This window comes from Anabrus simplex, chromosome 10, assembly GCF_040414725.1.
Source record: "Anabrus simplex isolate iqAnaSimp1 chromosome 10, ASM4041472v1, whole genome shotgun sequence".
Taxonomy (NCBI): Eukaryota; Metazoa; Arthropoda; class Insecta; order Orthoptera; family Tettigoniidae; genus Anabrus; species Anabrus simplex.
The window spans coordinates 26,146,337-26,160,326 of record NC_090274.1 but is presented as its reverse complement, the minus strand read 5'-3'; the positions used below and the strand labels follow the sequence as shown (position 1 = coordinate 26,160,326).

General features: G+C 39.4%; 1 protein-coding gene across 1 annotated transcript in view; it reads right to left on the bottom strand.

Annotated features, from left to right (window-relative positions):
• LOC136882034 (transcriptional coactivator YAP1-A) overlaps positions 1-13,990 on the bottom strand; it is a 419,704-nt gene that overhangs the window by 85,663 nt on the left and 320,051 nt on the right. Inside the window, exon 2 of the mRNA XM_067154537.2 lies at positions 5,706-5,845. Coding sequence (XP_067010638.1) covers positions 5,706-5,845 — 140 coding nt within the window. The remainder of the gene's footprint in view (positions 1-5,705; positions 5,846-13,990) is intronic.

Below are 13,990 nucleotides of genomic sequence, written 5' to 3'. Positions count from 1 at the left end.
GACATTCCTCATCTGCAATTCCTAACCTCTTGAGTTCTTCCTTCATCTGCTTGGCATATCCCCCCTGGCTCTTCAAGTAGTATATTTTTTTAAAAAAATTTGTTTATTTAACCTTGTTGGATCCATTCTGACCATGTGTCCATAGAATCCCAGCCGCCTTTTCCTTATTGTTGTTTCCAGGTCTTCTGTTCATTTGTATATCTCCTTATTTGAGCGTAATCTGTAGTTTCCCTCTACCACCCTTGGGCCGTAAATCCTCCTCAATATTCTCCTTTCAATAATAATAATAATAATAATAATAATAATAATAATAATAATAATAATAATAATAATAATAATAATAATAATAATAATAATAATCCCTACAACAAAATCCACAGTTCTAGTCCTTCAGGCTGATTGAATACACCTTAGGGATATGAGCTACGAATTTTAGGTAAATAAAATATAATAAATAATGAGAATATATTCTTCACTTATTCCTAAAAATTACAACCCTTTTCTAATCCTCGTTATCCAGTCGATTAGATCACCGCCGACTGGATCCCTCGCTGCGCTACAGCGACGCATCAAGACGGCCGTGATCAGATTAAGAGCTTGCCCTTTTCTACCACTATGAGCGCTAATGTGAGTCAATGCAGAGTTTCTCTGAAGCCCTTATAACTACATTCGGTGTGGAGATTTTTCAAAAAATGAAACAAAGCCTGAAGGAACTGAACCAAGAAACACATTACAGAAATAATTATGTATTTTAGTATTTATTGAAGAACAATACAGCCTTTCGGCCCAAATACATGTTCCCGTTACAAAGAAAAGAAGATTTAAAAATATGAACTAAATCTACTATGTGAACGCTCACATGGGCGGATAACCGGGCCACAAGCAAGCGCCACCCTTAAAACATAAAAAAAACGAAATAGGAATAATTGTGCGAATACATAAGTTAATTTGGGTAGGATTTGAATCAAAAAGAAAACGAATAAATAAACAAGCGATTTTAGGCTGGTTTTTTTTTCGGAACTGCATTTTGGCCGGAAGTGATTTTTGAAATTTGTCTTTTTAGTTTGTGATTTTACGTTTTTCGTAGTATGGGGACCCGTACTTTGTCTGGTAAGAAATGTTTTCAATATTTAAAATGTTCTATCTTATGGGGGCTAAATTGAGTCATCTAGGCACTGTCGTTAAACGTGAGTGTCCGTGTGCAGCAGGAACAATGGAAAATGTGGACTCGAAGATATCCGGAAGAGAGGAAGAAAAATGCTAAGAAAATGTAGGTCCAAATGTGGGGAAAAAAATGGAATGAGGAGAGTCAAATCTAACAAAAGAATTGTACCAAAGCAGAAGGTGTGGTTGAATTGATGAGGGAGAAAAGGTTACAGTTATATGGACACTTACTGAGGATGGACAGTAACAGACTATCGAAGAAAATCTTTCAGTTCTTAAGAAAGAGGAAGACAGCGGTGAAATGGTTTCGAAAAGTGAAATTGGACTTGACGAAGATCGGGGCGGCTTCCAAAAGATTATCATGGACAGAAATCGATTTACACAACTCTTCATAAAGTTCCGTGGTCTCCAAGAGACTGGGGAAACAATAGTTAAAAAGGGAGGTCCTACACAGAAGAGCAGAAGGAACTAGGAGAAAAAACGATAAGATTCTAGCAGAAAGTAAAGGCAGAGAAAGCTAAAAATAGTGCAAAGACTGATCCATAGACGGCCGAAACGAAGAAGAAACAAGAAGAAGAATGAAAGAAATATGGGTACAGAGGAAGGCAAATACACGCCTCTAAGTACTTTGCGTAGTCTTTACGGGCTTATTCGCAGATAAGAATAATAATAGTGTGTGTGGTGTTTGTTTTTATGGCACCATCTGGCGATCTACAAGTCGGGTGTTACTTTACCGCTGCCACAAGGTAGCGAAACGGAGACTTGAAGCTGGACGCATCAGAGCATCACACAAGCAAATCAATGTAATTAAGTTGGAATAAAGATGGAACTTCCTAGATCCCATCAAGAAACACTGTAGGTCGGATGCTCAACTATGAGAATACGAGATAAAACGTTTTCACATCATCATACTTCGCTCGTTTGCTAGATCAGACTTCCAGTTTAACCAAGAAAGTTCACGCCTCAGATGGTGAAGGCTCGGGATACTTCAGGTACAGATAAAGCCATTTTAAGAAGATAAATATTTCCGAATATTAATGTATTAGTAATTTAATATGGTTAATATAAACTGGTGCAGTCTTTTGTAAGGCAGATCATCCGATGAGGGTGGGTAGCGTCTGCCGTGTACGGGAACCAGCGTTGTATTGTTAGGGAGGGCAGCGTTTAGTGTGATGTGTGAGTTTGCAGGGATGTTGGAAACACCTAGCGTCAAGCCAAGAGAATTAAACATTCACGATTTAAATCCCATGATCTGGTCGGGAATCAAGGGACACATCAGCGCATTTGGGATTTAAGGCGACGGCGGATTAATGCATGCATCAATGTTAACGGAGGGCGTTTTGAACATTTCACGTGGTATGCCGACACGTTCAGTTCCTCTGTGTTTCCCATGATTATTGTACAGTCGTAGAAAGTAAGTTCTAACATGGAAATAAAGCGTATCCAGACCCACGTCCGTATATTTTTTTTCTTGTGTGTCTCCTGAAAATTTGACCTACTTTATTATTATACTCTGTATTTTGGCGACTTAAGTAGGGCCTCGATGTTTAAGACCTAAAAATATTAGAAATATGTAAGCATTTATGACCCAAAAATCACATATATATTATTTCAGTAGTAGCCTATATATCCCATTTGCGGTTCTTACAAGTAACCGATCGTGACAAATAAGCATTCAAAAGAAAGAGAATAGACATTACCAGTGACGAATTGCACTCTCATTTCATAAATATCGATAATTTCTTTAAAAAATGACTTTTGACAAATTGTACGAAGTGTGCGATTTGCAAATACTGTTGCTGTAGGAAAATACGCTCGATCTTTGCTGTCCACTTCACATTTTGTCCGCTCGGACGTCTGTTTTATGTCATTATAACATGCTGTAATTATCAGTTAAGAATGACAGTAGAACCAAAAATTACTTCCGGAACATTCGTCAGCATAATAATGCCCTTTTCAAATAGGAACGATCTTCTGTTTTCAGGCAACATTGACTTGTAACGGGGAAAAAGATCGCTCAACATCGCAGGATGTCATTGGGGCAATTTTGAAATACGTCAAATCATTAAGAGTTCAATTGAGGCTCATCTTTCTGTTGCTTTCTATACAGCTTACCCTCCTAATTCACATACATATACATTTCTAAGATAATAAACTGTAAGAAATTACAGACAACAATTGTAAAACATCCCTCTTTGAGACGACCAAAAGCACGAAAATTCAGGGCAAATATGACCATAATATGAAAAATTACCGGAAAATAACAAAATATGACTTTATATGACCCGTAAAAATTTCATAATTTTAGTCGCCTTAGATAAAATCAAGCTTAACCTGTATTTTCCGTGGAAATAATATAAAGAAGTAAAATATGACGTCATAAACATCCAGGCCCTACTTATAAGTAAATAAATCCCGAGGGGCCATTGGCCTACCAAGCGACTGCTGCTCAGCCCGAAGGCCTACAGATTACGAGGTGCACGACGAATCCTCTCGGCCGTTATTCTTGACATTCGAGACCGGGGCCGCTATATCGCAGTCAGGTAGCTCCTCACTTGTAACCACGTAGGCTCACTGGACCTCGAACCGGCCCTCCGATCCAGGTAAAAATCCCTCATCTAGCCTGGAAGCCTCCGGGTAGGCACGTTACCCCTACACCATGGGACCGGCTATCAAAGGTAAATAATAATAATAGCGTGTGGCATCCCCTAGTGCAGGTCTTTCGAGTGATGCTTTAGAGGCGACCTGCGTGTCTGTAAGGATCACAACTAACCGATCGTGACAAATGAGCATTCAAAAGAGAGGAGAACAGACATTAGCAGTGACAAATTGCACTGTCGTTTCATCAATACCAATAATTTATTTAAAAACGACTTTTAACAAATTGTACGAAGTGTGCGATTTGCAAATACTGTTGCTGTGGCTTTGACGAATTCTAATGCTGAAAACGGTATACACACACAAAAACACACACAGCTTCTGAGCCATCGGAATTAACTAAAAGCAGGTTAAAATCCCCAACGCGGACGAGTATCGAACCCGCGATCCCTCGAACCAAAAGCCAGCACATTAACCATTTAACCATGTATACGAACATCAAGGTAAAATATACCCGCTGTATCCAAGTAAATGATCATGTCTTAGAAAGTAAAGAATTGTCTGTAAATTAATCGACATAAAAATTAAATTAAATTTATTATTGCGATTTTGCTTTACGTCTCACCAACGCAGACAGGTCTTATGGCGACGATGCGATACCAAAGGGCTAGGAGTGGGAAGAAAGGGACCGTGGCCCAAATTAAGGTACAGCCCCAGCATTTGGCTGGTGTGAAAATGGGAAACCACGGAAAACCATCTTCAGGGTTCGAACCCACTTTCTCTCGGATGCAAGCTCACAGCTGCGCGCCCCTAACCGTACGACCAACTCGCCCGGTAAAAATTAAATAAACTTCCTTGCATCATTATTAGTTTTTCACGTGGAAAATAGGCCAATATTCAGATTTGTATATGTATATATTTAATGGCATTCAGGTCGAAGCCCACTCAGCCAGAGAATTGTGTAAAGAAGGGATTTATATGAACGTATTTATTTATTTAATTTATTTTATTTTTTGCTCGGATACAGGAGAGATGGATTCGTCTTCTCATCATAAGGCCCACGATGACATCCAGTGGTACACGTGAGTAGTCGACAAACTTGACCATATTGGTCCTTAATTGGTCCGTATTGACTCGTAATAATAAAAATGTACAACGGGTGATTGTTTAGTCCGCCCTGTCAATATATTATTAATATTTGAATTATTTATACGTACTAGAGTTGATATTACACAGGACAATGCTTAATGTTAATATGATATGATGTTATATCTTGAGATTTGGATAGGGTTGATTTTGATGTAAATACGATGATGAAGGGAGTTAAGGCTCTCGAAACTAATGATATATTGACAGGGCGGACTAAACAATCACCCGTTTATTATTACACGTAAGTAGGCCATGGATCAGAAGGAGATAGGAGTAGTGTAATTCCGGTAGGATAAGATCGATGCTAGGTGAAGGTTTAAGATTCGCAGTGCAGTGTCAGAAAGAAATGCATATAACTAAACGTAAGCAGATTGGACACTTTTGTGGAGAACTGACTAAAGAACAGGTGGCAATTGGTATCCCTGTGCCAATAAATTCTGTAGTAGGCAAGTACTGCGAACAGCGGACATCCAAAGAATATGTATTTAAAATCTCCAACTGTATCAGCTGAACATGAACAGGAGGGAGATCGTAGTTCTTGGATTTTGTGCAGGTGTTGAGGGAAACAACCATGGTGAAACTTCATTCTTGCGATTGCTCTGATGAATTGGCGCGAATAGCGACGCCTATGGTGCCAAAGAACGTTCGGAATATCTGGATGGATAGTGGCATAGTGTTTTCCACGTTGTTGGGAGGTATGATGCGACAGATTTATATAATAAATTAGTAGGGATGCCAGAAAAGTCCCTGGTCAGACTTGCGGAGTCTTCTGGAAGCAGAAGGAATGGACTCACCTTGTGGCTGCGGCGACGATGACGTATGTGATGTGGCCGATACGCTGGTGATCAGCTCTGGCTGTGTCTGTTGGGACTGCGCCACCTGAGCCGCCAGAGTCTTGCGAGGATCCTCCCATGTGGTGGTCCGTGTGATGTGACTGGAACACAAGAAAAGATCGCCTCATTAAACTAAAAGCCACTTAAAATTATTAAACTTTTACAGAAAACTAGTGTGCTATCCCATCAGCATTGCAAAGTAAAATGCTACTTCCCACTGAATAATAATATGGGCAGATCAAACGATTTCCATACTTTAAATAATTATCTAGGTGAGATCCTAGAACCAACAGGGTTGGAAAAGGAAGCACAGATAGTCCGATTACAAAAACTCAAAAGAGCATATTGGAGAACCCGTGACATCTACAACAAGAAATGCATGTCCACACATACATAAATCAAACATTATAATACAGTGATTAAACCTGAAGTGCTGTATGCAAGCGAAATCTTGGTACTTAATAATAAAGGTGATCTGGAAAACCTCTTGACGTAGGAAAGGAAGATCTTGTGGAAAATTCTGAGCCCAGAGAAAAAAGAAGAAGGGTATAGACTCAAAATCACGCAAAGCTACGGAAAGACTGTCCAACCTTGCCGCAGACATCAGGAAACGAAGACTGAAATTCTATGGACACGTTCACAGACTATCGTCTTCAAGGCTAACCCACAACATTTTGACATATATTCTGAAAACTGAAGAACGTACCATGGATACAAGATGTTAAAAATGATCTGAAAAAGGCCCAAATAGAAACATCAGAAATACTGGACAGAAACATTTAGTACGTTTACATGGGGATTGAGATCGATTTGAGTACACTTGTGAATACGATCCCCGTTTACAAGTAGTAGACTATTTGAGTATCGTATTAAATTCGCCAGGCAACATCGACGCATGCGAACATGCAGAATATTGTAATAAAATCGAAATCACCTCTTAGAATTTAAAAACGCGAAATGCAGTAGAAGCCCAGGTGATAACTTTCAGTTTTGAAAGTATGTGTGGTATTTCAAATGTAACTAGTGCAATAGACGGAACGCACATTCCAATTTTACCCCCAACAGAAGGTTATCGTGATTTTGTTAACCGCAAGGGCTGGCCGTCTTATAATATGATTGCAGTTGCAAATATATTTACTGGCTTATTATAGGCCTATTTGTTATTTCAACAGAACTTTGATAATGATGATGATGATGATGATGATGATGATGATTTCGTCAGAACAAACATGGAGTATGTGCGCAGTCGTGTTCAAGACAATCTCAGTACGATCCGCGTTTACATGGAACTCAACTCGAACCGAGTACGATACACTCCCAGATTTTACCGTATCGACCTCGAGACTCAATCTGAACTGAGTCCCCGTTTACATGGCGTTTTCAATACGGAAGTGTACGCAGATCGATCTGAATTCTGCATGTAAATGTACCGATTTACCGTCAGAAGACAAACAGATGGGTAGTAAACCCAGAGAATGAAGTCCCTTAAAGACTAAGTGGTCAGAGGAAAGAAAACAGGCACACACTGAAAGAATGCAAGCAATATGGTCTGTTAGAAAGGCGAATCATAAATGTAATGCGTGATCCAACAGGGCCCATACGCAAATAATAATAATAATAATAATAATAATAATAATAATAATAATAATAATAATAATTATTATTATTATTATTATTATTATTATTATTATTATTATTATTATTATTATTATTATTATTATTAAGATGTTCTATAAACATAGATCGTCGATGCCGAAACATCTTATTCAATACTTACCACCAGGATTTTTATCTACGTACGCTGCCTCTTACCTACAAAATTTTTGGGAGATCCTTCCTCTACACAGTAAGATGTCGATCGAAGTAACTTTATGCAGAACTTGTCAACGAAGTTACAAGCATCGAGGAGAAATTGGTGATGATGATTGGGATGGACCAAATCCGATGATTGAACACTGTACACAGTGTATGAATGAACTTTCTCTAGTACCTCATGATGATGATGATGATTCCGAAAAGGAATAACAACAAGGTAAGAAGTGTATGATCTTATGATCTTCTCTGTAAAGCATAACATACTTAGTATAATATATTTCTAAATGTTTTTGTTTAATTTGAATGTTATTATTATTATTATTATTATTATTATTATTATTATTACTATTATTATTATGTGAAAAAATTAAGGACATGGCCAGGAAGAGAAGCTTAGCATTTTATGGACACATCTACAGGATGCATCATACCAGACTGACCAACCAGCGTCTCGTTTATTGGCAAAAGAGGAAGAGCAAGTTACTATGGTTGACGGAAGTTAAGAAGGATCTGCAGGAACTGGGAGGAACAGAGAGAGACTCAAAAGACCGGACATCTTTCAGGAGGATGCTTAACGAAATGAGGTTACAGAAGAAACCACCAAGAAGGAAGACAGCTCTTGGCTTTACGTCGCACCGACACAGATATGTCTTATTGCGACGATAGGTCAGGAAAGGGCTGGGAGTTGGATGGAAGCGGCCGTGGCCTAATTAAGGTACAGCCCCAGCATTTGCCTGGTGTGAAAATGGTAAACCACGGAAAACCATCTTCAGGGCTGCCGACAGTGGGGTTCGAACCCACTATCTCCCGAATACTGGATACTGGTCGCACTTAAGCGACTGCAGCTATCGAGCTCGGTGAAGAAAGACAGGTACCATGTGGACGAAGAAGAGGAAAGAACAACACAACCAGAGGATGTGCGAGTACTGAGTAAACATCCCAAACGCAACAGCTGAATATCGTGGTCCTTAGTCGACCTATACAAAACAAGAAGAAGAATGGATGATCTAATCGGTGCCTCTGAGACACTAGTTCAAAAAAGATGATAGTGGTGATTTTTAAGAGGATGTGAAAAAAAGTTCAGAGGACAAAATGTATTTCGGAAAGAGTGAGAAGAAATGGCGCAATGTATGTAAAAATTGTTGGATATAAGGATAACGTCCAGGTGGAGGTGGTGACTAACACTACGGAAGTATTGAATTTACCGATGATAACAAAGATATTTACAGTAAGATACAAAAGTTAAAACTAGAAAAGCAGCTGGATTTGATAAGATTTCGGGAGATATACAAAAGGCAATGGGTTGGGGTATAGTGCAATATCTGAAATACTTATTTGGTTACTGTTTGCATGAAGGAGAGAGTAGCCCTGGGTACAAACGATAGGGTGATAAACATAAAGCCGATAATTATAGGCCAATCACTTGGCATGTGTTGCTCGTAAGATCTAGGAAAGCATTTTATATTTGACACGTTTGCGAAATTCTTAACTGGTTTGATAGCACGCCATTTCGAGCTCAGGAGAAATTGTTCCGCTGATGCCCGACTTGTGGGATTACAGCAAGTTACAGCAAATATTTTAGATTCAGACTGTATCGCGATTGTCGTATCTTCCCCACTTGATGAGGTAGATCATGGGAGACTGCGGACGAAATGAGGGGAATTGGAGTAGACAAAAGAGTAGCTGTATGGGTCGCTATATTTCTACAAAATAGAACTCGGAGAATTAGAGTAGGTGAGCATTACCTGATCCTATAATGATTACGGAGAAGTTCCCCATGTCCTTTATGCTTTATTTTATATAAAAAGGATTTGAGTAAAGAAGTGGAATCGGAGATAAGGCTTTATGCAGATGTCATGCTGTACTGAGTAATAAATACGTGACAGGATTATAAGTGACTGCAAGACGATATCGACAACATTGTGAGATGGGCAGCGGATGATAAGATAAGCGGGGTGAAAAATCAGGTTGTAAGTTTCACCAGGAGAAAGAAGTCCTTTCGGTTTTAATTACTGTACTGTCACAGTACATCATGCGGACCACTGTAGGTAGCTACGTGTTAATATAAGGAAATCCCGGCCCCATGGCTAAATGGCTAGCGTTCTGGCATTTGGTCCAGAGGGTCGCGGGTTCGATCCCCTATCTTCATAGACGCGCAGGTCACCTATACTGGAAAGACCTGCACCAGGCCTCTTCGGAGGCCACACCCCATTATCAAATATAAGGAAAGCTCTTCTCTGGAGTGATCACGTACACGCGATTATAAATACATGTTACAGATCTCCAAGGGTTGCAGTAATTCGATGACGCAAGGGTGGAAAAGGAAAGGTACAGCCCCAGCATTTGCCTGGTGTGAAAATGGGACACCACAAAAAATCATCTTCAGGGCTGCCGATGGTGGGATTCGAACCCACCATCTCCCGAATGCAAGCTCACAGCTAAGCCACCCTAACCGCACGGCCAACTCGCTCGGTCTACAACCTATGACTGAGCCCTTAATTACACTGGATGTGCCACGAGAGATATTTTATAGAAACCCAGCTACCTCAGTCAGGATCTCGCGAGTCGCCCCCCTGTGGGTGGAGGTGGTAGAATAACCCCTGCCTGTACTAAGAGGCGACCAAAACGGGCCCCAGGGGCTCTGAATTTTGGAGCGTAGGTTGGCGACCACGGGGCCCTTAGATAAGTCCCGGCATTGCTTCCACGTACTTGTGCCAGGCTCCTCACTTTCATCTATCCTTACCGGCCCCCTTTGGTCAACTTTTCCGACGCCGATGCTATTAGGTTTCCGAGGCCTAGGGAGTCTTCTATTTTCACGCCCTTCGTAGCCCTTGTCCTTCTTTGGCCAGTACCTTCATTTTCCGAAGTGTCGGATCCCTTCCATTTTTTTCCCCCTCTGATTAGTGTTATATAGATTATGGTTGCCTAGTTGTACTTCCTCTTAAAATAACAATCACCACCACTCTCGCGAGTCATGGAGGCGGACACTCTACCACTACTCCACAGAGGCAGCTACGAATGTCCGTCATGTTAATCTTTTTTTTTAAAAAAATAAAAGAACAGAATAACATTCAGTAATAAGAAAGTAAAATGCCTGTGAAGCGTCAAGACGAAGGAAAGAGCACGATCACGAGAGCTAGGTGACATTTTGTTTCAAATTGATTAGTTTCGATGTAAATGAATACATTTTGTTGCTGACAGTTAACCTTTAGGCAGAATGTTACTTGTCAAAGCAGGAAGTCGAAAACGAATTATGTTTGCGTTCAAAGTGTCATTTACTTTCACACCATTAAACGATGTTACTCGTTTATAATCAATGAGTTGAACTGAAACAAAATGTAAGAACCTCACAAATTTACGGAGACACAAACTTACTTTCCAATGGAGCACAGGTTTCCAGGACGGGCTCGGTAATCTTTCCACTTGGTTCTGTTCGGCCCCTTTAGTACAATTAGGCCCGGTTTCACAGTATACGCTTAAGCCTTGGATCGGGCTTAAGCGGGAGCTTAAACTCTGGACGAGTTTCACAGTGGGGAGTGCAAGTGGTAAGCCGAGCTTATCTGTGACTGGCTTAAGCTGTATGAAACTGAGGTTTAAGCTAAGGATTCAGATCAGATGGTAGAGCGCTGGCCCTCTTATAGCCCAACTTGGCAGGTTCGATCCTGTCTCAGTCCTGTGGTGAAGGTGCTCAAATTCATAGTTAGTGGGACGTAAAACCAATAACATTAATAAATAACTTATATTTCTGAATATATTTCGAGGCTCAAGAGACAAAAATGTCGGTCGGTCACTTGCTTTCTTGGCTTACGCTGCGTGAACCATCAACGATAGACCCCAAGTGTAAGTGTACGAATTGTAGAGCATAGAAACCTCTACAAAAAAGTCCGCGATGGTATATACCTATTTCCAACCGTTTGCCCTCTAGAAACGATGTATAACCTACAAGTCAATCAATCATAGGCTACGGATGTAAACAAAGATGAGAATTGAATCACTGCGCATGCGCAAGCATTACCAACTTCGGAGATCTTCAGCTTAGTAAAGCTGCACATGGTCCCCCTACTGTGAAACTCGTAGTGTTTAAGCCAAAGAGTAAGCCTTGCTTAAGCGGCGTGCGTGGCTTACTAAAGCTTCGGCTTAAACTCAAACTGTGAAACCGGGCCTAAGACAAACTTTTAACTTTAACTTACAAGCTACGCGCACCCTATCTGTTTTCATCTTCCTTACATTTATTTTCACAAATTCCTCTGATATTTCATAATTTAATTTTTCTCTCTGGTTTCTTTCATCTCTGTTGAATAATACCATCAAGCATGCTCCAAAACGTTTGGCAACAGATATTGCTCCAGTGGAAAGAGTAACGAAATTCAAATATCTGGGAGAAATAATTCAAGAAAATGGTTTAAACAAATCTGCAGTAGACAAGATGGAAAGAGCATATGGCATCACAAATAATTTGTATAACAAAAAGTGTCTATCTAAAAATCTTAAAGTAAGGCAAGTGAATGCCTGGTAGTAAAAGATAAAACTTGAGGTACAAGAAAGGAGAAACATGAGAAAAATCTTAGGCTCTGTGAAAACAACATAAGTATGGAAATTAAGATATAATGATGAAATATACAGGAACATAGAAAATAAAACAGAAACCATAAAAAAAATGAGATTGCAATTTTTTGGACTTGTTTACAGAATGGATGATACCAGATTTTAAAAAAAATTCAAGTACCTTTGGAATCAAAAAGGCAGCAACTAGCTGGATTCAAGAAGTAAAGAAAGATTTAGAAAGAAATAATGTAAGAGAAGAAGAAACTATGGAGAGAGAGATTTTTAGATAGAGAGTAGTAAGTATGAAAGGATTCCAAGGAAGTTTGAACAAGAAACCTGGTGCGAAGTGGTCCGAGGACAGAAAGAAACAGCATAGTGAAAGGATGAAAGAATATTGGAAGGAACGGAAGAGAAAACAACAAAGTATGAAGAACTGAACTGAAATTGGCACGTGGTCGTTAGCAGGCCTCATCGGAAATAATAACAATAATAATAATAATAATAATAATAATAATAATAATCTATATATTTAAAAATTTATGAAAACTAAAGTCAGTCAGTCCGGCCATTCTATCCGGTCGATTTCCTTCATTCTTTTTCAACTAAAAGGTATTTATGCACAGATTTGTCATCAGGTACTATAAATCACTGAACTTCCGCCTCCCTCAAATTATTTGATTTATTTCAATTTTTTGTCTCTTTGAAGCAATCATATCTTTGGTTCTAATTGAAGTACGCAGTTTGTTTTGGTCTAAAAACACTCAGTGGATCAAGCGCTTTCTTTTGAGGTAACAACTACTTAAATTGGTAGATTCTGAGAAAAGTTATGAGTACGTTTGTCTCCATGACGAAGATCTTTGAAGGACTTTTTAACAGTTCGGCGCGTAGTGTTGTTCCAAGGAACGTTTAATTCAATTTCTTTGTGTGATGTATTTTCAAGTGTTTTGTTGACATAATATTACAGTCTATTACCATAGCAGATCATGTGCTTTATTTCATTAACTCGAAACTTTGCAAATACATCCGTGAGGATAGTAACGAACAACACCAGTCTTTGTACACTGCGGGCGGAGCCAGAGGGAAACTGCTAATAATAATAATAATAATAATAATAATAATAATAATAATAATAATAATAATAATAATAATAATAATAATAATCCAAGAGAATGGGTTGAAAAAGAATGGGAATGGCATTTCAACTGACAAGGAACATCTACAATGAAAAGGTTTTATTATGGGGCTAAATTGAGGATATCCGGAAGAGAGAAATAAAAATGCCAAGAAAAATTCTGGGGCCTAAATGTAATAAATTAAATATTAAATAAATCATTCTTTTTTGAAGCAGTATTTTACATCCTAATCGTTTTTGTATCGATTTCGGCCATCCCTTTATATTTTTCTAACCAACTCTTTATCCACCTCTCGATCAAAAAAGGAAATTGTTTTTTCGGGGGGGGGGGGGCGGTTATTTGCAGTCGTGATCGTAGGAGACGTGTCACCTCACAAGAGTTGTCAGCAAGTGCGCGGTGGTCGTCATTTCTGTACGTAAGATGAAGATATTCTGCAGGACGTAGCCGAGGTGTGGGTGGGTGGAGATACAGTGAGTGTGTGCTGGCGCCATGCGGATCCATTCACAGCACTGGTGGACCAAAATAAATCCCAGCTGCCAGCACACACAACACTTCTCCTCATCGGCTGGCTACATCACTTTCAAACCGTATTCCACACAATACTGATCTTTGCATCTTAAAAGTTTCCTAAATCTGCAAAATCTTGAAATCCAGTTGGAGTATATTCTAAGAAGGAACTTTCTTTCCGACCCAAACGGTCCTTACATATTTTGGGACAGCTGTTATCAACAGGGGCACAAACTCTATAGGGAC